Here is a 26,201-nt window from a genome sequence, read left to right on the forward strand (position 1 = left end):
TGAGGCAGTTTGAACAGTGTATTGAGATGCAACACTTAGTTGTGAAGGGAGACATCAAAGTCCTGGGAAGTCTTTTATCCAGGAGAGATTCGGATCAGAGAGGCTCATGGCTCGTTGTCCTGAGGAGCCTGTGCTCTCCTGCGCTGGGATCGTTGAGGTCTGCTAGTGGTGTCTGCTGCAGGGTGGTTGTTGCTGGAAGGGAGGACAAACGCTAACCAATTAGGTAGCAATATCTGTGGTAGCCTGATACGAGCCAGAGTATACACTCGGCCTCCCTTGCGAGCAATCAGGTGGAAAGGATGACCCCACTTGTAGGTGATCCCCTGTTCGTTGAATTTCTCAAGCAGGGACCTCATTCAGTGGCACATCTGGAGGGTCCTGTGGGACACGTCTGGTAGGAGAGTAATCTGGGCTCCGTCTAAGTCACTGTTCCCTCTGTGCCAAGCCTGTTGGAGAATATCTTCTTTGACCGAAAAATTGTGCAGGCAACCAAGGACATCCCTGGATCTGTCCTCTTTGGAACCTCTGGTGCCAATGGTTCTATGAGCCGTGTCGATTGCAATAGGTGTCTCCGGTGGGTGATCCAGTCAAATATGGCAGTCACAGTCATCTTAAGGTCATTCTGTCGGGTGGCCTCTGGCAAACCCTGCATTCTGATATTAAGGTTCGTTTTCCAGATCATCCGGTAATAAATGTAATTGTGCGATCTGTTCTGCCATTACTTCATGCATTACCTGTAGGTTTGAGACATCATGGTGGAGGGCTGCGGAGTTAATTTCCAGTGAGGAGCCTAGAGTGGACACCTCTGTTATTTTTTGTTTAATCCCAGCGATTTCTCGGTGGAATGCTGCCTCCATCCTGGAAGCTACAGAATCTAGGTCATCTTTAGTGGGTAGCTTCTGCAGTAGTGCCCGTAATGCCTGGTCATTACAGTGTAAGGGAGAGGGTTCATGCATGGGCAAAGCCAGAGTAATGGCACACATTGAGGCATGTGGCTGTTGCATATGGGGCAGAGACGCATCTGATAAGGAGAGCTGGGAGGGCTGGGTGCCTCGTGGAGCCCACTACATGGACCCGCTGGGCTCCCCTCCTGGACTGCTGAGCGATGTGAGAGACAGAGAGGGGGAGAGATCGCTGGATGGGGAGAACGAGAGCATATCATTACCGCATTCATGTCTCTCTCTTCCTGCAGGCGATCTGGGCTCCGTCCTTGTTGTGGGTGTAGGTGCTATCTTAGCTGGGTCCGGAGTGGAACCCGCCAGCTTAACGCTACCAGGAACCGTTTCATACGGGTCACAGAGATTGTGGTTCAGTAGAATCACCACCCTGGCTGCTTGGGCAGAGCTGAGAAGCTTTAATGAGTGGTTATTCTGAACGGTTGAGCTGTCTAGGAGCCATGGTCCAGGAGCCCAAGGCAGGTTCGGCTTTACTTCTCCATGCCGAGATCATGCCCCCTAGTTTGAGCTATTTTTCAAAGAAGAATGGGCAAAAATTTCACACTATAGAAGTGACATCCCCAAAAAGACCTGCAGCTGCAATTGCAGCCAAAGGTGGTGCTACAAAGTATTGACTCAAGGGGCTGAATACAGATGAACGCCACACTTTTTTTACATATTTATTTGTAAAAGATTTTGAAATCATTTTCCTTTCACTTCGCAATTATGTTCCACTCTGTATTGGTCTATCACATAGTATCCCAATAAAATACATTTACCTTTGTGGTTGTAAAATGACATTGTGAAAAATTTCAGGGGATATGAATACTTTTTCAAGGGACTGTATGTCAATTATCAGGGTGGCACAAGGAGTGTAGCAGCGGCACTGGAAGCTGCCAGAAGCCTTTGGTTTGCCAGAGCTGCATGTACCAGCTCTTTCTGCCGTGTACATTCCAGGCATGACAAACTGGCAGGCAGATTATCTGAGTCGTCGGGTGAAGGGTCAGGGAAAGTGGTCTCCGCACCTGGAAAAGTTTTGAGAACTCTGTCTACGATGGACATGGACCTCGCAAAATCCCAATTCAACAAGAAGTGCCATGGTTTGTGACAAAAGGAATCGTTTAATGGATGCGACAGGCGCTATGTTGGTGGCATGGAGTCATCGTCCAACTTATGCATCTCCTTCTCTTTAGCTTCTCCCTCGTCTGATGTGCGGGATAGAGGCTAACGTGATTATGGTCCTTCTGGTGGCCCTGGATCGGCCTTGTTGACCCTGGTACGCCAATGTGTGGTGCTGCCGGTAGAGTAGCTCTGGTGGTTGCTTCTATGGGAAGATCTTCTATCCCAAGAAGTGACCTTCCTCTATGCCTTACCATTGCTGGCTTGGCTATAGAAATATGGATTCTGATAGACCTGTGGCTTTCCAGCTTGGTAATTCCTGCCATGCTAGAGCTCTGCAAATGTGCCTTCCAAAATATTTATCGTCATACTGGCCAGGCTTATATCTTGTGGTGCAAGGCAGCTACAGGTGTCCCTCCGCATGCTTGCACGGTGGCTCGTATCTTGGCCTTTAACATGGCTTTAAGCACAAGTTTCACCAGGTCCTGTTTCAATGTCCCTTGACCTTGCACTCCTTGGTTAATTTTTCTGAGGGATTCATCATGTGGTGACCCCGGTATGTTCTCAGTTGCCACTGTGAAACCTTAACCTGGTTCTTTCAGTCCTTCAGAAGCCTCCTTTTGGGAACATTAATGAAATTTCCTTGCTCACAATCTCTCCGATGGTCACCCATTTGATTACCATCACCACCTCACGCTGCGTGTGGCGCTAGTGACTGTGTACTGTAAGTCTACATGGGGATATAGTGTTTGCCCATCCACATCCTTTCTTCTGAAGGTAGTATCCAATTTTCATATGAATGAGGACATTGGCCTAAATTCCCTGTGTTTATGTCTTTCGCACACTCGGGTGGTTTAGCTACACTCCTTGGACATGGTCTGGGCAATTTGTGTATGCTTGTCCACTACAGCTTTCTTCCAGAGTTCAGATTCACTTATTGTGATTACGAACCTCCTCTTCCATCATTTTTTTTTTTTTTTTTTTAAGGATTTGGCAGACAGTGTTTCAGAATTAAGGGTAGAGCTCCTCCCTTCCTGTTTATGGCACACTCTACCAAGGCAATTAGTCCCTCTTGGGTGTTCCAACATCAGACGTCTGTGTTTCAAATTTGCAATGTGGTTACCTGGTCGTCTGTGCATACTGTCATACAATTTTTATAAGATTGTTTTTTTTTTTTTTACATCTGCAAATGCTTATTTTGTCTGCACCACATGCCCTATAGGTCCAAGGCCATAGTCCACCTGCAAGGGAGCCCTGCCCTTGAAGATCCACTCCTCATTGGAGAGGGGGATGTGCCTGACCAAAGTAGGCAAAGTTGATGATAGTTTACGTGGTAGGTCAAGCCTAGGGTGCCGTGAGGCAGGGGGCAGCTGTTCTAAGTGGTTCTGTTAAAGGGTGATGTGTTTTCCACTCCAGGCACAAGTGTGCATATCTGGTGAAGCAGATAGGGGATTCAGGCCCTTTATGAGGGTGTCCATTCCCTTAGTGGGGCTATACACAGGGATGCTCTGCTTTGGAAGCTGCTGTGCCAACAGCCCAGGCACCATTGTGTTCTGATGCATGCTTGGCCACTATTCATGAATACCTCATATGGGACTAGTACACGCAATGGAGGAATCCACAGTCAGGATACCAAAGGGAATTTGTGCAAGGCGCGGTCACTCCTTGTCATCCTGGATATTGTCCTGTTATTGACAGGAGACCCAGGAACTACATTTCTCCACTCCAGTAAAAGTTGGGGTTCCCCTTTCCTCAGGATCAGGGGCAGCATCGCTAGAGTTGCCTTATGCCTCTTACATTAGTCAGAAATATTTTTCCATGCAATTGGGTTTCCTTAAAAGGGAACAGGAAGATGCATACTCAGTCCTTCAGATTACTTTCAGCCTTCCGATTTGGATTTGCCCAGATGGTTGAATGTGGAGGATAAAGATGCACTCCAGGAATAATCTTTCTCAGATAGGGATGAACCTTCTATGTAGGACAAGCCCTCTGCCAGAGTGTCTTTACAATTGAAAGATACCATTGCACTGCTTGTTGCAGAGGTGTGTTAATATCACAAGCTGGATTCTCCAGTGACCAGCATGGGTTGTAGGAAGCAGAAGAAACCACTTGCTGCATTTCCTGTCCATGCCCTGGTTAAGGGAGTCTAATGTGAGGGCTGGACACATCCTGAAAAGATATTTGTTCCTCCCACATGCTTTACATAACGATAACCTATTGATCAAGAATTTTCTATGACTATCACAGAATTTCCTAAGACTTTCACGGTTCCAGTCGAGGATGTACCAGAGGTCACAACAATTTTGGATGAAATAAACCTGTTGGTCACCTTGGCTCTCTGGATGGGGGACTTTGACATTGGTGAACATAAAGAATACATATCCTGATTTTCCTTCTGCACTAGCGTTATCAGTGCTTTGTAGTGGAGAATCATCATTGAGTTTGTTACCCTTTCTCTAGACTTCCACAATTCCTTAAGTCTTCACAAAGGTTCTTAATCCGGCACTGGCCCCGTTGCATTCCCAGGGGATGCGCATCCTTGGCTACCTTGATGACCTCCTACTGTGGGGGAGATTAGCAGGGTTAGTGTCAGAAAACCTCCACATAACAATTAGGGTCTTGCAGAGATTTAGGTAGATTCTCACTTTCCAAAAAAGTCAGTTCTGATACAGTCTCTGCAGCTAGGACCAGTTCTGGACATGACCTAGAATAAGGTGTTTCTGCCTCAGAAGAATGTTCTCTCTCTTTGGGCAAAGGCTCAGAACCTACAGATGGCTCTGAACCTTTGGTGAGGGTTCTGGACCTTGTTAACCACTTGAGACCCGCGCTATAGCCGAATGACGGCTACAGCGCGGATCTCCTTTTCCGGGACTACGTCTATTGACGTAGTCCCGTGCACGAGCGGCCTGCGCGCCCCCTGACCCCTTATCACATGATCAGCTGTCAGCCAATGACAGCTGATCATGTGATATAACGGAGCCGGTAACCGGCTATTATTCCTCCTCGCGCTGTCAGCGCGAGGAGAAAAAAAAAGCAGATCACGGCCAGCCCTGCTAGTGCCCACCTGCCCCCTGCCAGTGCCCACCTGCCCCCTGCCAGTGCCACATTAATAAAAAGTAAGTGCCCCCCGTCAGTGCCACCCAGCAGTGCCCACAATCTGCCTTAACAAATGTGCTGCACCCCAGTGCCACATATCCATGCCCATCAGTGTCATCTACCAGTGCCCAGCAGTGCCACCTATCAGAGCCAGCTATCAGTGCCCATCAGTCCCATCTATCAGTGGTACCTATCAGTGCCCATCCGTGCCACCCATCCGTGCCATCTTATCTGTGCCCATCTTTGCCCATCAGTGCTGCCTTATCTGTACCCATCGATGACGCCTTATCTGTGCCTATTAGTGCCGCCTTAACTATGCCTATCAGTGCCCACCAGTGCAGCCTATCAGTACCCACCAATGCAGCCCATCAGTGCCCACCAGTGCAACCTATCAGTGCCGCCTCATCAGCGCACTTCAATGAAGGAGAAAAATGACCTGTTTGCAAAATTTTATAACAAACTATTAAACATGATTTTTTTAATTTTTTTGCATCTTTTTTTTGTTTGTTTAGCAAAAAATAAAACTCCGAGCTGTAATTAAATACCACCAAAAGAAAGCTCTATTTGTGGGAAAAAAATGATAAACATTTCATTTGGGTACAGTGTTGTATGCCCGCGCAATTGTCATTCAAAGTGCATCAGCGCTGAAAGCTGAAAATTGGTCTGGGACTGAGGGGGGTTTAAGTGCCCACTAAGCAAGTGGTTAATGACAATGCTGTACAGCATTTCAAATCTTTACATCTCAAAACGTCCGCAGCCACCGACCATTGGTGTTTGGCTCAAAAAGATTGAGGACATAAAAGGGAGGATTTAATCCTTACACCGTGCATCAGCATGCACGTTACTCTGAAACCAGGAGGCTGTGGAATATGTTTGTCTACTCAGAGGAAGGGAGAGCCCTCTTTGAGAGTGGAACTGCTGACTGAGGTCTATCAAGTATCTATGGAGGATACCCTGAGATTTGGTATGAAGCCGGGACCCCAGAAAGAGGGGCTGCTCCATGCAAAACTATTGCACAGAGCAGGTAAGCATAGCCATGTTTTTTATTGTTTAAAAAAAAAAAAAATTAGGGTTTACAACCCCTTTGTTCAAAGTTAGCTGGGTGTGGGCAGGGAGTTCTATGACTACAACCTCTCTTAACTGAAAGGGGTCCTTTTGCTTCACCCAGATATCCTTCTTTAAATCAAAGGTAGGTCTATGCTTTCATCATAAACCATGGACCAAAAAACCTGCAAGTCTACACAGAAGCCCTTCTCACAATGAAGGGGTGCCTTCACAATCTGGAGTGGGGGATTATCTTTTGCCATTTGCTCCATTCTGGATCAGATGTCCTGGGCTTCTGGGTGGAATATGTAGTTTCAAGGGGCTACAAAACAAAAAAATAATTCCATGCCTCCTCCTCAATTCCTACCTTCCAATCTGCCAGCTGCACCTCAAAGACCAGTCAGATTTGTGGACCTCCGAGTCAACTTTAGGCACAAAGCGAGGTAGTTCTAGTTCTGCAGAAGAGGTTCAAAAGTTTTTACTCAAACTAGTTCAGTTGCAAAACCAAATGCAGTGCTAACATTGGGAGAGGACAGCCTGGTGTTCAAGAATAGTTCAACTCTTGATATGATTTTACAATCAGTTATTGAGAATATAAAAATATACAGCGTCAACGTGTTTCGGGAGAATTGCCTCAGGTCTGTTGGTACACGCATACAGAGGTAGGTGAGCTGTGCAGTGGTACCTACATTTCTTGCAATGGCAGAGTGCCAGCTTGTAATGTTGCAGAGGCAGCACCGAGTTGCATCATTTCAGACACAGGGCACTCCTCCCTCCCCGTTCAAGCACTGTTTTGCATAAATGATGGTTCTATCATACTAGTAAGGTAGCAGCCCAAACCATCAAAGAGGGTCCAATCAGCTCTACTCACCCATGCAACCACCTAATAGCTACCAGTGACTGTTTTAATTAGTCCAGTGCAGTGTACAGCTTAAACCAGAAACCAAATGGAGGCATTTGTCCCATTCTGGACCTAAAATTCTGCATGGAGTCAACAAGAGCTGTCAATACTTCTCTCAGATCAGAGATTTCTGGCATCATTGGACATTCAGGATGCATATATTTGCATTTCCATCTTTTCTGCACACAACTTCTTTCTACGTTTTGGGCAGTTTTTTGCTGAAAGATTCCTTAGCCACAGTCCTGTCTTCCAAATCCAAAAGACAAGTTGCCAGTTTTGACAAATTTTCAGATGGCAGATAAACTAAGACAAGATGTCTTTCCTCCAGCCTTCCCATTACTTGGGGCTAAATGTCGACATGTCCCAGGCAAAAATGTTCCTTCTGCAGGAAATTATTCCTTCACAGAAGTCCAAATGTCAGACTTTCATGTCAACCAGGCATTCCTCGACTAATTTCTGAGCCTCATGGTGGCCTCCTTCAAGGCTCAGTTCTTTTGCTCCATTCCACTCAAGACCTTTGCAGTTCGACTTTCTTATGATGTTAGACAAGGAGATCATTCTCTGGATTGCTCACTACTGCTTTTCAGATAAGGGAACGTCTCTCTGGTATGTTGAGTATCCAACTCAGCCCTAGAATCTTGGAATTAGTTTCTTCGCCTTGGTGAAGGCCCAAGCCTGGCAGATCTTGGGTAGATTCTATTGTTCCCTGACCATCCAGAGTGCCTGGTACTCACAGGAGTCAATGTTTCCATCAGTGTTGTGGATCTGAGAGCCAACGTGAATGACTCTCCTACACTAGACTCCTCCTGTACACGTCACCCAGTCAGGAACCCCACAGCTGTGGTCTACATAAAACATCGAGGGGGTACCAGGAGTTGAGCAGCCTTGAAAGAAGCAAGCCTGATTCTTAGTCTGGGCTAACCATATTCCAGCTCGTTCCGCTACCCACATAACTGGGAGTGACAAATTGGCAAGCAGACTTCCTGAGTTGGCAACACAGGTAGGGGGCGATCCCTACACCCTGAGAGCTTCCTGATGCACTGTCAGATTCAGCAGAAAGATGGACAGGTTTTTGGCCAGGTCCAGGGATCCCCTGGCTTTCCCAGTACATGCCCTGATGATTGCCTTTTCCTTGTTCAGACTTGTGTATGCATTGCCTTCAGTGAAGATTTCTCTCTCGGCTGCTCTGCGAGGAAGAAAACAATTCCAGTGATCCTCATTGCTCCAATTAAGGTAAAACTGATTTTTGTCATCTCATCGCTCCATATTGGCCCAGGAAAACATATGTACAGTTCTGGCGGGTAAACCTCTTTAAACAGGCCAGACCTCCTGTCAGAGTCCTTTGTTCCACCCAGATTTTAAGTTGCTAGCTTTAACTGTATAGCTGTTGAAACTCGGATCCTAAGAAGGGCCTGCCCTCCGGACACGACGAGGAAACGAGTTGCCTGGTCTTGGAACCAGTCTCGATACCATCCCCTACGCATATTCCCTCCTTTTTTTTTTTTTTTCTGTTTATTATGCGTATAATGTGCTGGCTGGCCCTTTGGTTATACATTCATGCTTTGTAGCCCCTGCGAGGGCGCACAAGGAGCAGATTGTAGTCTCTTGTTTATTTCTGTTTGTTAAACTTTTCAATAAAAAATATTGAAACAGAAACTCGGATCCTAAAGGAAAGAGTCATTACCATCTCCCTCAAGGTCCAAAAGCCTACCCTATTGTAGAATCTACCATCACACCTGGAGGGCCTACTTTGGCTGATGTTAAAACGGGCACCTTAACCCGGTGTAATATTCTATTGATTATTATGGCATCTGAATTAGAAGCACAAGCAGAGTGCAGGATTGTGTTAGTAATGTCAACATTTGAATCAATAAAAAAACTAAATTCACTCAGATATAAAATGTAGATGGCTGCATAGGAAAGTTTTTCCTCCAAGGCTCCAGGGAGAAAGCAGAGCACTGAAGTAATGTTGATCTTTAAAGAGCAAGTACATTTACTCTGCAGACATTTTAGACTTGCCTATATATAGGTATTGTAAAAACCTCCTAAACGTGTACCGTTTAGGAGATATTTACATTATATGCAACCAGTGACATCCGTGGCTAATGTGCTCTGAAAGAATGGCCACGGGTACCGTTCCTTAAGAGCACGGTGCCATTAAAGGCTGCTCACGCATGCATAGGAGTGACGTCATTGTGACTCTGGCCACTCACAGCGACAAAGCCCCGGAAACCCGGAAGAAGCTCTGGGGGAAAATGTCAGCCGTCTCAGCAGTGTGCAGGCATTGCTGGAAGGCTTTGTTCTAAGGTAAGTATTTCATAATGAGCTAGTATGCGATGTGTACTGGCTCATTATGCTTTAAGAGCAGACTTCAACGTGCCAGTACTAACTGACATCTGGATTACCTCAACGCACTGCTTCCTACCTGGGCCCTTGGAGGAAAAACTTTCCTTTGCTGCTATCTACTTTTTATATTTGTGTGGATATTGTATTTTGTTTATTATTATAGATGACAATCTTGACACCACTAACACCTTCTTGCACTCTGTGCTTGTGCTGTTTTTGTATTTGCTGGATTCTCCCAAGATCCTGATTTATGGTGCTGCAGTTGGTGAACAGTGTGCCCCTGGATGGTTTATAGTATTTAACATACATCCTTTACATTTTATACTTCCGTATGGACATTGTATGGACCATTTAAAGTGGATGTAAACCCACTCTCATCCTTTCTAAACTACTGCAATATTGGTTATCTAGAAGGATATACATGTCTCCTGCATATATACTTATCTGTCAAATGTCTCCCCTCTGCCTGCTATGAGACCCGAAAAACTGCAGATTTTGTGGATGGGTCAGTTTTCCAGGGCTCAATGGGTGGAGTCGTGATATCAGTAGACTCCCTGCCCACCTCTACACTCCCATGCAATTTCTTCTGCTATGATTACTAACATCCAGTCAAATTCCAGAAAAGTCCCCACGTGACTTCAGCATGCCAAATAATGCTGAGGTGTGGAACAGCCAATCATTGCAGAGCAGCAGAAGAAAGGAGTGGGAGGGAATTATAAAAATAATGCATTTCTCTTAGGCTAGTGCACAAGATATGAAAATCACCTGTCACTCACAGCAAGGGGGGGGATTTGATGTTTTCTCTGTCAAGATTTATCTCACTGAACAATAAAAGAGGATTGCTCAGAGCTGGATTAACTCTTTGTGGCAAGACTGGGCTCAAATGATAGGGAATCGTATACTTTACATTATGACATCAAAAAAATATATTTTTTGGGGTTTACAACCACTTTAAGAACTTCCTTTGATAATACTGCCATATTCCCATATATTTTCATCTGTTACATTGTTCTAGGTTTTCACCTCTTGCACTACAGTATCATTTTTTTTTCCTTCTAGACCAGCATCTAAGTTTTAGTACTCTCAAGGGCCAAGTTTCTGTCTTCTCTATTCCAGAAACCTTTGATTTTGTCCTCTTGTCAAGATTTTTCAACAAGGAGTTGCTCATGTTAATATTCCAGGTCTACATGGGATCTGCATTTGGTGCTTTTGGTACTTAAAACCTCCTTTTGAACCCATTCGGGATGTCCCATTTGGCAGGATATCATGAATAAAGTAACCTGTTTGATGGCCATTATCTCCACCAGGTGTGTCTCAGAGTTGGCAGCTCTACCTTGCAAAGAGGCTCTTGACTTTTATATAGGAGCAAGGTGGTCCTGAGGCCAAAACCCTCCTTCCTCTCCAAGACGGTCTCTTCTTTTAAACCCAGTGATATTGTCCTGCTTTCAACATACATTTTTCAGGTTTGCAAGGCCACCACCTGGTCTTCTGGTCATAGTTTTTCCAAGTAGATGTTCAGGCTTTTGCTGGTGTGAGCTTCGGTTACAAGTTGCTTTGAACTGTCATCTGAGTGTTTACGGTCTGACGCTTCTTATGTGGTCTTGTTTGCTATGTCATATACCACTCCTCAGTTAATTACTCGGGGTCATCCTGTCCTGTGCTGTACGATTAAGATGGTAATGTTGACTTACCATACTTCAAAATCTTGGGTACAATACAGGGCACAGGTCCCTCCCCTCTGTCCCATTTATACTTCTTGCTTGCTCCCCTCTGTCCCGTTTCTCCTTCTTGCTTGCCACAAAACTGTTCCACAGAGTGGGCGGAATTATGAGGTTATGCTGGGGGGCGTTCTCAGCAAAGCCTTTGATTGTGTCCAGTCACCTGAAGTTAATGGCATATAACCCACAGTCTGACTTTTTGTCTTATGTCCTGTACTGTATTTCAAGATATGGAATTTGCTAGTAAAACCAAACCATTTTTTCTCTTGCATTTGACGGACACAGCTCTTAATCTTGACGGTAGGGTTTATAGCACCACCTACAGGAGGACACTAGGCAGAAAAACAACTTGGCACTGCCTATGGGCAGTCCTAGCTGGTATAAGCCACCTCCTGCTATAGGAATCTCCGTTATTTCTGCTTAGTGTTTCAGGTGTAAGGACCTGTGGGAGGTGGGTTGTTAAAGGATCAGGCCTGCTCCCTTGGGGTGGTTTTGGCCTATTACTGTTATGGCTGGGGCTATAACATAGACTATCTTGCCTTTGTGCATTTGCCCATAACTGCCATCTCCACCTTAGGGCTTGCTTCCTGCGGGACGGGTAGGCGAATGGCGTGCAGCCGGGAATGCTGTCATGTTGCCTGTGGGCTCTTGCCTTTTTTTAAGGTGACTGGCCTTTGGCCCCAGCAGCCATCTTTAAGTGGTCTGCGCCACCAACCATCTTTGGCCTGAGCCAGCATATAGCTTTAGCCGGAAGCCGTTTTAGATGGTGCCCTGCAAGCGACTCACCCAGGGGGAGCAGGTCGCATGAGGAACCAGGTCCACCCTTTTCAACTTCTATGAAGGATGGGGAGTGGGATTTCTCCTTCCCCTCCAGCACCCCCAACATCGCCTCTGGTTATGTTTGCTTTTTCGGCTCTTCTTCCAGTTCTGATCATGGATCTGGTGTCCCGGAGACTCGGTAAGCTCTGTTCTTATACCAAGGCCAGGTAGAAATAAATCTCCACGAGCTTTGTGGACCTGATGGACTGACTGATCAGGCTGCACTATGAAATTTTCTCCTTTCTCCCAACCTGACTAGTTCCTTCCTTTGAAGCCTCATCTCTTCCATCTCATCTTCAGGCTCTTTGTAGAGCAAAGCAGGATCTGCATCTCCAGGGCATGATTGATCTAATTCTGGATCCGGAGAGATTTCTGTGGTTTTTACTCTGACTTGTTTATAGTGCTGCAGGAGGGAGGTATTCGCCAAATCCATCCATCTGTTTGGTAGTGGCTTCACTTTTTCTTTTGGGGGGGGAGTGTTTCCTTGCTTCCATAGAAATCAGGGGTGTTTTCTGCAATGCCCCACCTGTGCTGGGCACCAACATTTTCTTAAGCATGGAGGTCAGGGAGGTGCATTACTAGTTTGTGGCGCTTTACTTGGGATGGTGTCTGGCTCTGGTCCTGACATTGCTAACATAACAGTGGTTGCCATGATGGTCTATCTGAACAATATTCTTCACTGAGCGCAGATCATTCGGTGTTGCTGGACAACATGGCAATCAAGCTATGCAGTCTGCAGGCCTTTGGATGAGTCCTGCATCTCGCAAGTCTGTCCTGGCCCTTACCAGGAGTCTAAAGTAGGTTTGTCTGATCCTTGACTTGGTGCAGGCCAAAGTGTTCCTTCGGTTGGACAGGCTCTGGAAGCTTGGGTCAGCGATTCGGCTGCTGCGATCCTGCAGGCGGGCTCTCCTATGCTCCCGCTTGCAGGTTCTGGGTTTCATGGTGTCTACCTTTTGAGACGACCATATAAGTGCAGCTCCACATGATGGGTCTGCAGTCAGAAATCCTTTCCAGGTAAGGCAATTCTTCCCTATACCTTGGACAATTCAATCGGCTGAACCAGGGACTCTTTCCCCCGGTGGCTCTAGACCCCCTCACATCTGTCCGGGGAGTCTCTTTTCCCGCTGCATTCAACAGTGCACTCTACAGGTTGGATCTAGGCCACTGGACTCCAGAGGAGGCTTGACTTCTGATCAATGTCCTCAATCTGCAGGCAATCAGGCTATGTCTAGAGCAGTAGACAGCTTCTTCGTGGACACCTGGTTAGGATTCAGTCAGGCAATGCCACGGCAGTGGCCTATGTCAATTCTCAAGGTGGCACGATGAATGTGGCATCGGTGTTTGTGTACTTCAGAATCCTTCAATGGGTAGAGCTTCACGTACAAGCCCTCTGCGCTGTGTACTTTCCAGGAATAGGGAACTGGCAGGCAGTTTACCTCTGTCAGATGCTGTATCAGGGTTTGACAGCTCTGTGGTGGGACACAAGGGATGTAGGTATCTTGGTGTAATGTCTCCACAGGAGAGTACTGGGGTTGTAGTAAGAGTGAGGGATCCTTGGTTGGATGCAGCAGTCGCTGTGGTGGCACTATGGTGGCTGTAGCACTTCCTTTTATGCCTTTCGTCCTTGCAGGCTTTTCTCTCCCCTGCTGTGCAAGTTAGATACCATAGGTGCCCTGGGCTTCTTGGTAGCCCCGTACTGGCCTTGTTATCCCTGGTATGCTAAGTTGGTGCGTCTGGTTGCCACCCTGCTTGCTCTCACTGGCTGGATGGTTTGACTATTGACAGCCAGGGTCTGTGAGTTGGGGGATTGTCAGGCTCATTGCTGCCTATAACACTGTTGGCAGTAACTGACACACGCAAAATTTATCATCACGCTTTCATCATGTAAGGCTGTGCAGCTACATCTGTGAAACTTCTCTGTGGCCTGGACTTTGACCTTTCTGTAATGGAGTGTTGACCAAGAACACTTGCCTTGTGTACCATTAAGAGTCAGGTTTCTGCTATCGCTATTTTCTTCATCATTCCTTGGCTACTCACTTCTTCCTACCTTTATCCAAGGGCACCTGGGGACCTTGGATCTTTTGGTCCTTTGAGTATTAGTATTAGTTATTCCTTTGCACACGCTCTCCCATAAGGTCTCCTCCTTGGTTTCCATCACCTTGACACGTTAAGTTTCTGAGCTCACCACCTTGTTCTGTAAGTTCCCCTATCTGGTTAGGCACAGATATGGGTGTACTCTGCCCCCCCCCCCCCTCCTTCCTGCCAAAGGTAGTACCTGTTTTTTACCTGAGCGAGGACTTGTCCTACCTCCCTTGTGTCCCCGCCCTTGGTGACATAAAGCGATGGCGCTGCTCTACTTGGAGGTGGTCCGGGGCAGGTTTCTGTTTACTGGTCTGCTACAGTTCCCTTCAAGAGGACAGATTTTTGGTTTGTAATTGCTGAAGGATCACAAACTGGCTTGCGTTCTCTCCACCATTTCTCGTTGAATCAGGCAGATGGTTGTTTAGGCTTCTGCTTTCAAAGGTTGGATTCTCTTTTTTTCCTTGTACAGTCACATTCTACCAGGGCGCTTAGTGTTCCCTGAGCGTTCCAACATCTGGGCTCTGTTTCACTTTTTGCAAGACTGCTACCTGATCATCTGTGCATACCTTTACCACGTTTTTCAAAGCTTAGTGCATTTGCATCTTTCGATTCTTGGCCACAAGATTTTTGCAGACTGCTGTTTGTAGTTTGCCTGTTTTTTTTCTTTTGTTTCTTTCCTATTCATCATTGCAGCACTACTTTGGGATGCCTCTACAGTCAAGATTAAGAAGCACTATGTCAGTCAATGAATGCAAGAGTTTTTTGTTACCGTAAAATCCCTTTTTTTTAGTTATTTGATGGACGAAGCTACTGCCCCTCAGATGTTTGTGTTTTTTCTACTGGTTTGTGACTAAAGCCTGGTAGTTTTATTTTTTGGTTGAAAACAAACAGTTTGATGTTAGTACAGCTATCTCTCCCGCTGAGCTGTTGTGTTCCGCCAGAGCATTCCGGTCAGCACCCTCGGCCATTGCCTGACATGCACACGGGCCGAATGACGGTGGAATTTTATTGAACCAGCTGATGTCTCCCAACATTCAGCCCATGTGTACTAGGCATAATTGAGCTTCCTATACTAGAGAGGTTGTTTATACCAATTAGGACTGCCCTTAGGCAGTGCTGAGTTCTTTTTCTTCCTAGTGTTCCACTCCTATTGATGGCGCCATAGACTTTACTGTCGAGATTAAGAAGTGCTGTGTCCAGTCATGAACTCAGAAAGGGATTTTACGGTAAGAGCTGCCCTTTCACACTTGCTTGAAAACTGCCCATAAAATGCTGACTCAAAAACTGCTTCAGGAACCATTTTGAGGCACTTCCCATTCATTTCAATGGAGAGGGGCGCTGTTGAGGACCTATTTTTTTATTAGCGTTCCAAACATGATCCAAAGATGCCGCTTGCAGGAGTTTTTTCACCTTCCACCAGCGCACTGTCCCAGTGTGAAAGCATTCATTGATTTTAATGGAAATAGGTTTTTGTGGGCTTTTCAGGCGATTTTTTTTTAGCACCAAATCGCTTGAAAAGCACCTTAGTGTGAAAAGGCTCTAACTAAAACCCTGTTTCCGATTTTTATGCATTAGCCCTGATACAATATCATTCCGTTATGTTGATTACCCATTGTTTACATTTATTTTTCTGTTTCTCTTTTCAGACAGTTAATAGATGTGCAAACAGCGCTGACACAGATTGCTTCTCCCACCATCCCCCAGAGGAATTTTATATATCTTTAATTAAGACTAGAAATTCAGTAGAAAAAGCTTCAGTTTCTCTGCCAGCCAAATGTGGCCTAAATGATAACTCGGAAATCTCTTCACCAACCAATGGTAATGAACTTAGCTGAGTAAAAAATAAATGCACGCAATGTACGTAAATATATATGCAGATTAAAGGACCGTGCCCTTGAATTAGGTTACATCTCTAACTGGGAAACATTTTCTTTTATGAATGCTTGTTGTCGTTTAATTCACTGATGCCTATAACCTAAGTTTAGCTTGTTCAAAAAACTAAAAAGATCAGTCCCCAGCTGTTTTGTTTTTTGGTCCAAATAAAAAAAAAATGCTTTGAGTCAGACTTATTGACCCAGCAATTGAGTTCTGCTTTTCTTTTGGTTTAATGATGCCCAGAATCATTCAGCCCACTTCCTGTGAGCCCAGGCCATCAAGTATCTGCTTCCTCTCCCCTTCCCCTCTAACCCTGGACGTGCATGAGAACGTCACAAAGACAGACAGTACTTAGCATCCAGAATCCGTCCACCATCAGAGAATGAATAGAGTGAAAAAGGGCTTGGAATTTCATACAAACAGAACGAAGACAACCTGAAAAAAGCAATGTATATATTTGTGTTTTTTTTTTTAAGTAAAGAGTCAGGGGTTGCTTCAGTGGGGGAGAGGGCAAATGTTTAGGCAAGGATGCTGAGCTTGGAGTTCAAACTACATAAGCTTTGTCACTAATGATAAAAAAAATTATCTATTTTAGGGATACTGTTCATATCAGATACTAATCTGCAGCAGTTGAAGGGTGTACAGCATAAGGTTGTTTATAAACTACTCAGCAAATTCTACATCAAATGCTGTATCAGGATTTAGGGATTATCTTCTCGTAAAGAGTAAAGTTTGCCATGCCAAAATTTGGCCAGTTCACCAGGGACTGGCTGAGATTCAATCTTATGAATGGGCAGGCTAATTGTACTCAAGTCAACCCATTGATTGACTTGGTTACAACCAGCCTGTCAAACTTTTTAACATGTGTTTACTGACGGCAGCTATAGCTATATCAACACTGACTGACAATGGGGGGGAATTGAGCGATTTTTATTTCCTTCCATCACAGGTAGAATGACAGAAAATCAAATCCTCTATGGTCTGTTTAACAGTTGGTGTCTCGGGTAGTAGGAGGTGCTTGTACTCTGGAAGATTTTGAAGTTCGAATAAACACTCCCTTTAGGCAGGTTTTGATAGTTTACTCTTCTATGTAGGAGAGGGATGTGTCAAATGTACTGCATGTGCACCACTGCCATGTCAAGCATTTTTTCTGCTCAAAATCTCCTGAATGTGGCAATGAGGGTTTTTTTTTCCAACCTGCAAATGCTCCTCCTCTAATACGACTGTAAACACCTATGTGTTCATGGAAACATAGGCCAACATAGCTGCTTTTACAGGTTGACAAAAAAAGAAAAACGCCTGTAAGAAGCATTTTTTAAAACCCTGTGTACATGAGGCTTTAGATTTAAAGAGACTGTCAAGAGGTGTTCAATAGGATAAGATGTGTGGTGCCTGAGTTTTGCTATTGCTACCTGCCAGACTTCCCCATTTCTGTAAACAAGACATCCACTTTAATCATACTCTACTACTCCTTCTATTGTACCTAGGCTTGCTAGCAATTTAAGCACCTACTTAAAAAAAAAATCTGACAATTTTGAAAGTTGTCTCCATAACTATAACATTCGGGTGGTGGCCCTTCCTGAAAAGGCAGAGGTCTAATCCTGAACTCTTAGAGAAACACTGCTAATCCAGCTTTTTGGAACAGAGACATTTTCAGCATTTGTTGTAGAAAGAGTTCACAGAATTTTTCTGAGAGCTCCTTAATCTGGGGCACCCCTAAGACATTTACTATGAAATTACCTTACTACAGTGACCATGATGCAGCTCAGGGGAAAAGGCCTACTGCCCTTTGAGATTTTATCAGTCTCCTGTATCCAGACAGTTCTGCACATATCCAGCATTAGTGTTCCATACAATGAAACACAAGGTATGAAAACTGCAGATCCTCTGTCATGGTGTATTCCTAAAAACCTAGGATCATGGATCACGAAATGTTTTCTTTCTAATCCCTGAGCAGATGAACACTTGGCTTGATAAGCAGCAGTCCCAAGTTTATATAGAAATAAACTGCGCTTGCAGCTGAAAAAAAAAAAAAAAAAAGCAGCGTGCCCTTCTTTCTAAGTAATTTAAATAAAGTTGTGTTTAAGAGGCAGCACTAAATAACAAAAAACAATCCAAGTGACCAAATTATCTAAATAAACTGGAATATTTGAAAAATAAAGCTTGTGCATCTACCATAACCCATGTGTTACTAACTTAATTTGAATGGTCTTCAGCATATATGATATTTAGAATGCAGACTAAAATATAGAAAAAAAATCACTGTGCCACATGATTTGCTGAAGCAAATGTGAACAAAACAATAAAAAATCCCAGTGGCACTCCTAATAAAACAAATAAGTATTCCAATAGGAATTATGTCCCAATGCAAAGCAATTTTGGTGCTCGGAGATTTAAAAAACGCTTATAACATCACGACTGCTGATTACAGAGTGGTCATGACAAGCATAAGTTCTTAAACATTCAGAGCAACTTTCTCAACACACCGCTGATGGTAGGTATCCAGCTCTCTGCACCAGCAAACCATATATATGCAGAAGAAGAAATACATAATGTGATTCTGCAAAGTGTGTGTTTTTTAAAACCTGATAAAATACTCACATTTAGTTAGTAAAACTGAAGCGCCTAAAAAGAAAAATCAGCAATGGTCTCGATCAGTATATCCAACACGGAGTTTATGTCACCACATCCCAGCTACTACTACGCATTTCGTCATAAACTGACTTCATCGGAAGGTCAACGCTAAGGTATATACACAAAATTTATTTAAAAGATATTCACATTTATTGAGATAACAATTTGTTCGCTTGAATTATATTTTTTGAGATTTAGTGCCTCTTAAACACATCAGTCCCCAGTTGCCAGAGCCCAGAGACACTAAGGCGTTATTTACTAAAATTGGAGAGTGCAAAATCTGGTGCAGCTTTGCATAGAAAGCACTCAGCTTCCACATTTTAGCCCCTTTCACATCATAGTGATTTGACATGTAAAATCGCATGCCAAATCGCAACCTTTTGCAGGCACTGGCACTGTCCCAATCGATGCAACGCCGACTTTGCGGCGCCGCACCAATTTCCAAAACTAGTTTCTGCACTACTGTTGGAGGCAATTTCAATAGACATCTGTGCATGAACCTGCACAGATGTCTTTCAAATTGCCCCCGAACTCACACTGAAATAAGGGTTTGAAATCATTTTCAAACCTGCCTTCAATGTGTTTAAAAACAAAGTATCACACTGGGACTTTAGATAAGGCAACGGTAACAATAGACCGTTGTCTCCATCCCTATCAGTTGTATCAAAGAGGGAATTGGAAGGAGAAAAGGGAGGGAAAAAGGAAGGGGGGATGGGGAAATAGTATCAGCTAAAAACAGGTATAAAAATGGGACTATAATGGGGGCGAAGACCACTGGTAAGTAACATTGTCGCAGTCCCTAATGGTACAAAAGGGGAGAGAGGGAAAGGAAAGGGCGATGTTAGTTGGGAAGGCAATAGACAGAAGGGAATTTGGGACTTTTAGTTGCAACACACCACCGGAATGTACTGAATCAATTGATACGGTATAATGAAAAGTCATTTATTGGGTACACTAGAGCATGATTAGGCAATGAATTTCAGTACAGTAAAAAACTTACAAAATATTATAATAAACATGATTGGTACAGTGCCTTGCGAAAGTATTTGGCCCCCTTGAACTTTTCAACCTTTTGCCACATTTCAGGCTTCAAACATAAAGATATAAAATTTTAATTTTTTGTGAAGAATCACCAACAAGTGGGACACAATTGTGAAGTGGAATGAAATCTATTGGATATTTTAAACTTTTTTAGCAAATAAAAAACTGAAAAGTGGTGCGTGCAAAATTATTCAGCCCCTTTACTTTCAGTGCAGCAAACTCACTCCAGAAGTTCAGCGAGGATCTCTGAATTATCCAATGTTGTCCTAAATGACGGTGATAAATAGAATCCACCTGTGTGTAATTAAGTCTCTGTATAAATGCACCTGCTCTGTGATAGTCTCAGGGTTCTGTTGAAAGCGCAGAGAGCATCATGAAGACCAAGGAACACACCAGGCAGGTCCGTAATACTGTTGTGGAGAAGTTTAAAGCCGGATTTGGATACAAAAAGATTTCCCAAGCTTTAAACATCCCAAGGAGCACTGTGCAAGCGATCATTTTGAAATGGAAGGCGTATCAGACCACTGCAAATCCACCAAGACCTGGCCGTCCCTCTAAACTTTCAGCTCAGACAAGGAGAAGACTGATCAGAGATGCAGCCAAGAGGCCCATGATCACTCTAGATGAACTGCAGAGAACAACATCTGAGGTGGGAGAGTCTGTCCATAGGACAACAATCAGTCGTACACTGCACAAATCTGGCCTTTATGGAAGTGTGGCAAGAAGAAAGCCATTTCTCAAAGCTATCCATAAAAAGTCTTGTCTAAAGTTTGCCACAAGCCACCTGGGAGACACACCAAACATGTGGAAGAAGGTGCTCTGGTCAGATGAAACCAAAATCGAACTTTTTGACCACAATGCAAAACGATATGTTTGGCGTAAAAGCAACACAGCTCATCACCCTCAACACACCATCCCCACCGTCAAACATGGTGGTGGCAGCATCATGGTTTGGGCCTGCTTTTCTTCAGCAGGGACAGGGAAGATGGTTAAAATTGAGGGGAAGATGGATGCAGCCAAATACTGGATGAAAACCTGTTGGAGTCTGCAAAAGACCTGAAACTGGGACGGAGATTTATCTTCCAACATGATCCCAAACATACAGCAAAATCTACAAAGGAATGGTTCACAAATAAACGTATCCAGGTGTTAGAATGGCCAAGTCAAAGTCCAGACCTGAATCCAATCGAGAATCTGTGGAAAGAGCTGAAAACTGCTGTTCACAAACGCTCTCCATCCAACCTCACTGAGCTCAAGCTGTTTTGCAAGAAAGAATGGGCAAGAATTTCAGTCTCTCGATGTGCAAAACTGATAGACATACCTCAAGTGACTTGCAGCTGTAATCGCAGCAAAAGGTGGCTCTACAAAGTATTAACACAAGTGGGCCGAATTATTTTGCACGCCCCACTTTTCATTTTTTTATTAGTTAAAAAAGTTTCAAAAATCCAATAGATTTCGTTCCACTTCACAATTGTGTCCCACTTGTTGGTGATTCTTCACAAAAAAAAAAATGTTATATCTTTGTTTGAAGCCTGAAATGTGGCAAAAGGTTGAAAAGTTCAAGGGGGCCGAATACTTTCGCAAGGCACTGTAAATCACATACAAATAATAAAATGATAATATTAATAGACAATATGTCAGACTCGCGTACCTGACAGGTGAGCCCGAGATAGCAGGGGAAGGTCTCCCTTACGGGTCTGGTTCGCGGCCCCTGGTAGGATGGACAGAAGGCACGGGAGCGCAGACGGGTATGAGAGTCTTGGAAGCTGGAGAAGTGATCCAAAGGCTGGGTACAACAGGTAGACAGTCTCTTACAGCTGGATGCAGGTGCAGATGCAAGCAGGAGATAGTGGGCAGGTCCAGCCACAGGCACAGATGACAGCAGGCAGACGGTGCAATATAGGGATGAGCAAGTTCAAGTCTGGGTCACAAGCTGGGTAGGCAACAGGCGGGCAGTGCGGTACAATGGAGCAGGCAGATGCGAGGTCAGAGACAGGCCGAGGTCAAGGGCAGGCAGCAGACAGGAAAATCCAAGAGACGAGCCAGGTGAACAGGAGGTCAGGAATACAAGCAAAAGTCACAGGGACCAAGGCACAGGAAGCTGCAGATTGGACAGCACCAAGCACACCGCGGGGGACACTTAAGTAGGCCGCTTGGCGCCAACGCACACCCGCGTGCACAAGCGTGCGCCCAGCAGCGCACTCAGTGACACGTCCGCTGCGGGCAACTCTCTGACACAATATACATCATAGTGCCGAAATTCACGCCAAATATAGCTCAACTCAGTTGTCTAGAACAAACATAACTAACATAATAGTAGAAAACCATAATATAAAAATGGATTCATATTCCTCAAAAATAAAAGATAAAAAAATACATGCTGTTGCATAGTTGCTGTGACCTAGCATCAGTAAAAAAAGCTTGATGCGTTTCGTGGATAAACTTCTACTCAGGAGAGAGTAAAGCCTGGATATATCTGTAATAGAGTATAAAACTAACTATATGACAATAGGTTATTACGATGGAGGGAGTCGAAAACAAAAAATATATATAATCCCAGCATTCTTACCAGTTGATAGATTAATATATAATATAAAGAAGCATAAATGGTACTAATGGTGTTGACAGCTGGAAATACTGTGGAGAACATGATCCCCAGGGGGAGCTGAGGACGTAGCGCTGCGGCAGTGGCCCGGCAATAGCCAGCAATCATGAGACAATAGTAGAGAAATAACCCCAAGCCACAATTGTAGGTGTGACTTGTGTGTAATAATCCCATAAGATATCTGTAGAGATATTAAATAATAATAATGAGTCATTAAGGTAATCAAGTGTAAGCCCTTGTACGGTCGGACATTCTGACAGAATCCGTCGGATAAATTCCGACAGATTTTGTCCAGAAGTGGTGTTGCATACACACGGTCGGACAAAGTTGTCGGAATTTCCGGTTGACAAGAATGCAGTGACGTAAACCGCGTACGATGGGACTAGAAAAGGGAAGTTCAGCACTACGTCCAGCACCCTTTGGGCTCCTTCTGCTGATCTCGTGTTTATCGCCTGTTAGTAGAAGTTTGGTAATTGACGATTTGTGCTTTTCAGATTTGTGCTTCAGATCATTACTGCTCTTCAGTTTGTGCTTGGTGGTGCGTATCTGATTATCAGTGTGTGTGTTCACATTTCACAAGTTCACATTTGGTCATTGTGGACTATATCTTGGTATATAGTACGCTTTGATTTACAATGCTTATTGTCCACTCGTTTCTGGTTTTCAGTTGGTTCTTTCAGGCCTTGCTGTTTATCGGTGCCTTCTGTTGTCCGTTCTCACCAGCCGACCGTTTTAAGCCATGTTTCGTGTACGTACTCGTCGTAGAATTCGGGCTGTGCAGGGGCTTGGTGTTGAGCTTTTAGTTTTGACACAAGCCCAGTCCATGAACAGGGCGAGGAGTTCATGGACCAAGAATTGGTTGCTCCAGCGTGACCAGTTCTCGCACATGCCTTTGCTTCATGAGATCCGGGAGAATAATCCTGATGATTTCAGGTATTATCTCCGGATGACGGACCCAGTTTTTCACCCTCTGCTGGCTTTGCTGTCCCCTTATATCAGCAGGCAGGATACATGCATATGGCAAGCCATCACTCCAGAGCAGAGGCTCATCTCCACGTTGCGCTACTTGGTGACAGGGAGAAGTCTTCAGGACCTGAAGTTCTCGACAGGCATCTCCCCCCAGGCTCTTGGAATAATTATTCCAGAGACCTGTTCTGCCATCATACAGGTCTTGCAGAAGGACTATATTAAAGTAAGTTTTCTCCTTTTAACATCACATTCTATGTATATTATGTTTGCTAATGTATTGGATTTCTTTCCTCATTCCCTAATTACCATGATTGCAATATGCTATAATTGATATGCTGTGCTCCTTTGTCCTCCTGTTTGCTGGAAGCTTTTCAAGTTCCTTTTTTGTCCTTCATGCATATTTGCCTTCACTAACTTCCCCAGCATGCTCTTCTGGGCCCATCAACCTATAGCCTAGTCACTTAGCAATGTATTTTGTTAGCTCCATAGTATTGCTTTCCCTTAAACACCCCCTAAAATTAGTACAAATGTTGTGTGTGCTTAAATGCATGCAAAGTGCCAGAGTTTTTTTTGTTTTTTTTTGGTGGGCCAAACTCATTAGGAACCCTCCTCCCCCCAACTGATAGGTCAGATGATAGCTATCCTCTATCTGCTGACTTTGCCAAACCCAATACACACTATACCTACTTTTTTTTCTGGTCAGATATATGGATGAATTCACCAAAGCATGTAGTGCAAGGGCCTGCCTCAATACTTTCAAATGCTACTGTTTAAAGTTTTTTTTTTCTCCTATTATTATCTTGATCGGTAATAGCAGAATGTCAAAATGTGCTTCCATTTGTTCCTTTTTTTTTGTTTTATGACACTTCTTACCTGTCCGGTGGGCTGCCAATAGTGTAAGTAAGGAGGGGCTGGCCAAAGTATCACACATTATTTCTTCATTCAGCTCTCAATGAAGTGGAGAGGGTTACCTGTCCAAAACACGCCCCCCCCCCCCCCTAATTTTGAGCCTCAGAACCTACCGCCTAGTCCCAAGGCATCTTCTTCTAGACCAGTAGAGACCGAGGACTCTTGCAATGAAGGGGAAAGTACTCTTGTCTCCCTCAGGGACTCTGAAGAGGAAGAAGATAGCAAAGCCAATCGGTACAAGCTATCACTAGAGGAGGTATATGACATTTTAAGGGCAATCTACACGACTCTGGAAATTTAGGAGGAAAAAGTACAGCTGTCAGTCCACGACAAGATGTACCAGGGGATGGACGAAACAAAACGTAGAGTTTTTCCAGTCCACAGGGTCCTCTCGGATTCAGTTAAAAAAAAGAATTGAAGGACCCAGAAACGGCCCTTTTTTTCTCCAAATCTCTCAAGAGGAGGTTTCCTTTTGAGGACAAGGACTCGGAGTTATGGAACAAGAGGCCTCGAGTTGATGCAGCCCTTTCGCAGGTCTCTAGACGAACGGTCTTGGCTTTCAAGGATATGGGAATCTTAAAGGATTCGATGGACAAAAAAGCTGACTCCATCCTCAAAAAAGCCTGGGATGCAGCGTCGGTTAGTCTAAAACTGGCCATGGCCGCTACAGTGGTGGCCAGGTACCTGGAGTGCTGGGTGGAAAAATTAAAAAGTCACGTAGAAGCCGGGTACATCTCGCAAATCTCTTGGAATCTTTCCCTCTAATCTTGAATGCTGTCAAGTATATGGCGGACGCATCAGCAGAGTCTGTTAAGTTAGCTGCCAGGTCTTCGGCCCTAGTAAATTCGGCCAGGAGGGCAATCTGGCTGAAAACATGGTCGGGGTACACCGCCTCTAAGGTCAAGCTTGGTAGCTTGCCCTTTTCAGGAGATCTTCTCTTTGGACCCGACCTAGCGTCAGTTCTTGACAGGACAGCTGACAAGAAAAAGGCCTTCCCGGCTAAGAAAAAGCAAACTGTCAAGAACATTTTTTGTCCTCTTCAACGGTCCCATAAGAAAGACCAGGACCGTATGAGCCATTGGGGCTCCCAGAGGGGTAGAGGTAGGGGCGGAGTTCTCTTTAGATCTCCCCCAGATCAGGCCTCTAAAAGTAAGTGACAATCTCCCCAGTGGGGGGGAGACTGTCAGCTTTTCACAAACAGTGGGACTCAGTATCTCCAAGTCTGTTCGTGAAAAGCGTTATCGCTCAGGGGTACAGGCTAGAGTTCTGAGAACCACTCCCGAGCAGGTTCTATGTAACGGCCCTAACAAGGGACCAGGAGAAGGCCTCTGCAATGATTTTCCTATTTGCAGGAACTGATACAGCAAAGGGTCTTGATCCAAGTTCCAGAAAGTCAGTGGGGAAGGGGTTTCTACTCCCATATTTTTCTGGTGAGGAAACCTTTAGGGAGGTACCGTTTGATCTTGAACCTAAAAGTTCTGAACGGCTCAATACGGTACAAACATTTCAGGATGGATACGATTTTTTCCATCACAAAGTTATTGACCCCGGATAGTTTCTTGGCATCCCTGGATTTAAGGGATGCCTATCTCCATGTACCCATTCACCAGGCGTCCCAGCAGTTTTTGTGCCTGGCAGTGGATCTAGGGAATTCGGTATGGCACCTCCAATTCTGGGCTCTGCCGTTTTGGACTCTCGTCCTCCCCCAGAGTCTTCACAAAGATTATGGCGGAGGCTTTGGAGCTAAAGGGGATTTCAGTCGTCCCTTATTTGGACGACCTTTTATTTTTTGCAGACTCCAGGGAGCAGGTCTTAGTGAATCTTCAGGCGTCCCAGTCTCACCTCAAAAGTCTGAGGTGGCTTCTGAACCTGGAGAAGTCAAATCTGGTTCCCTCACAGGTGATGAGGTTTCTGGGTTATTCTATAGACTCTGTTCTCCAGAAGTGATTTTGCCACTAGAGAAGCAGGAAAAGATACAGGTAGCAGTAAAGCAAGTACAGAGCAACCAGACAGTGTCGGTCAGGTCAGCCATGGCAGTTCTGGGCCTGCTTACAGCAGCAATCCCGGCCATTCAATGGGCCAGGTTACATTCCAGACCCCTTCCGAGG

At 44.8% G+C, this 26,201-nt stretch overlaps 1 protein-coding gene across 1 annotated transcript in view; it reads left to right on the forward strand.

The window, feature by feature from the left end:
- The window catches only part of TDRD5 (tudor domain containing 5), a 521,267-nt gene that overhangs the window by 432,914 nt on the left and 62,152 nt on the right, over positions 1-26,201 (forward strand). The window contains exon 15 of the mRNA XM_077452843.1: positions 15,707-15,878. Coding sequence (XP_077308969.1) covers positions 15,707-15,878 — 172 coding nt within the window. The remainder of the gene's footprint in view (positions 1-15,706; positions 15,879-26,201) is intronic.

The sequence above is a fragment of the Lithobates pipiens genome, unplaced genomic scaffold (assembly GCF_037356315.1).
Source record: "Lithobates pipiens isolate NorthernLeopardFrog02 unplaced genomic scaffold, aLitPip1_a1.2 Scaffold_23, whole genome shotgun sequence".
NCBI classification, from domain to species: Eukaryota; Metazoa; Chordata; class Amphibia; order Anura; family Ranidae; genus Lithobates; species Lithobates pipiens.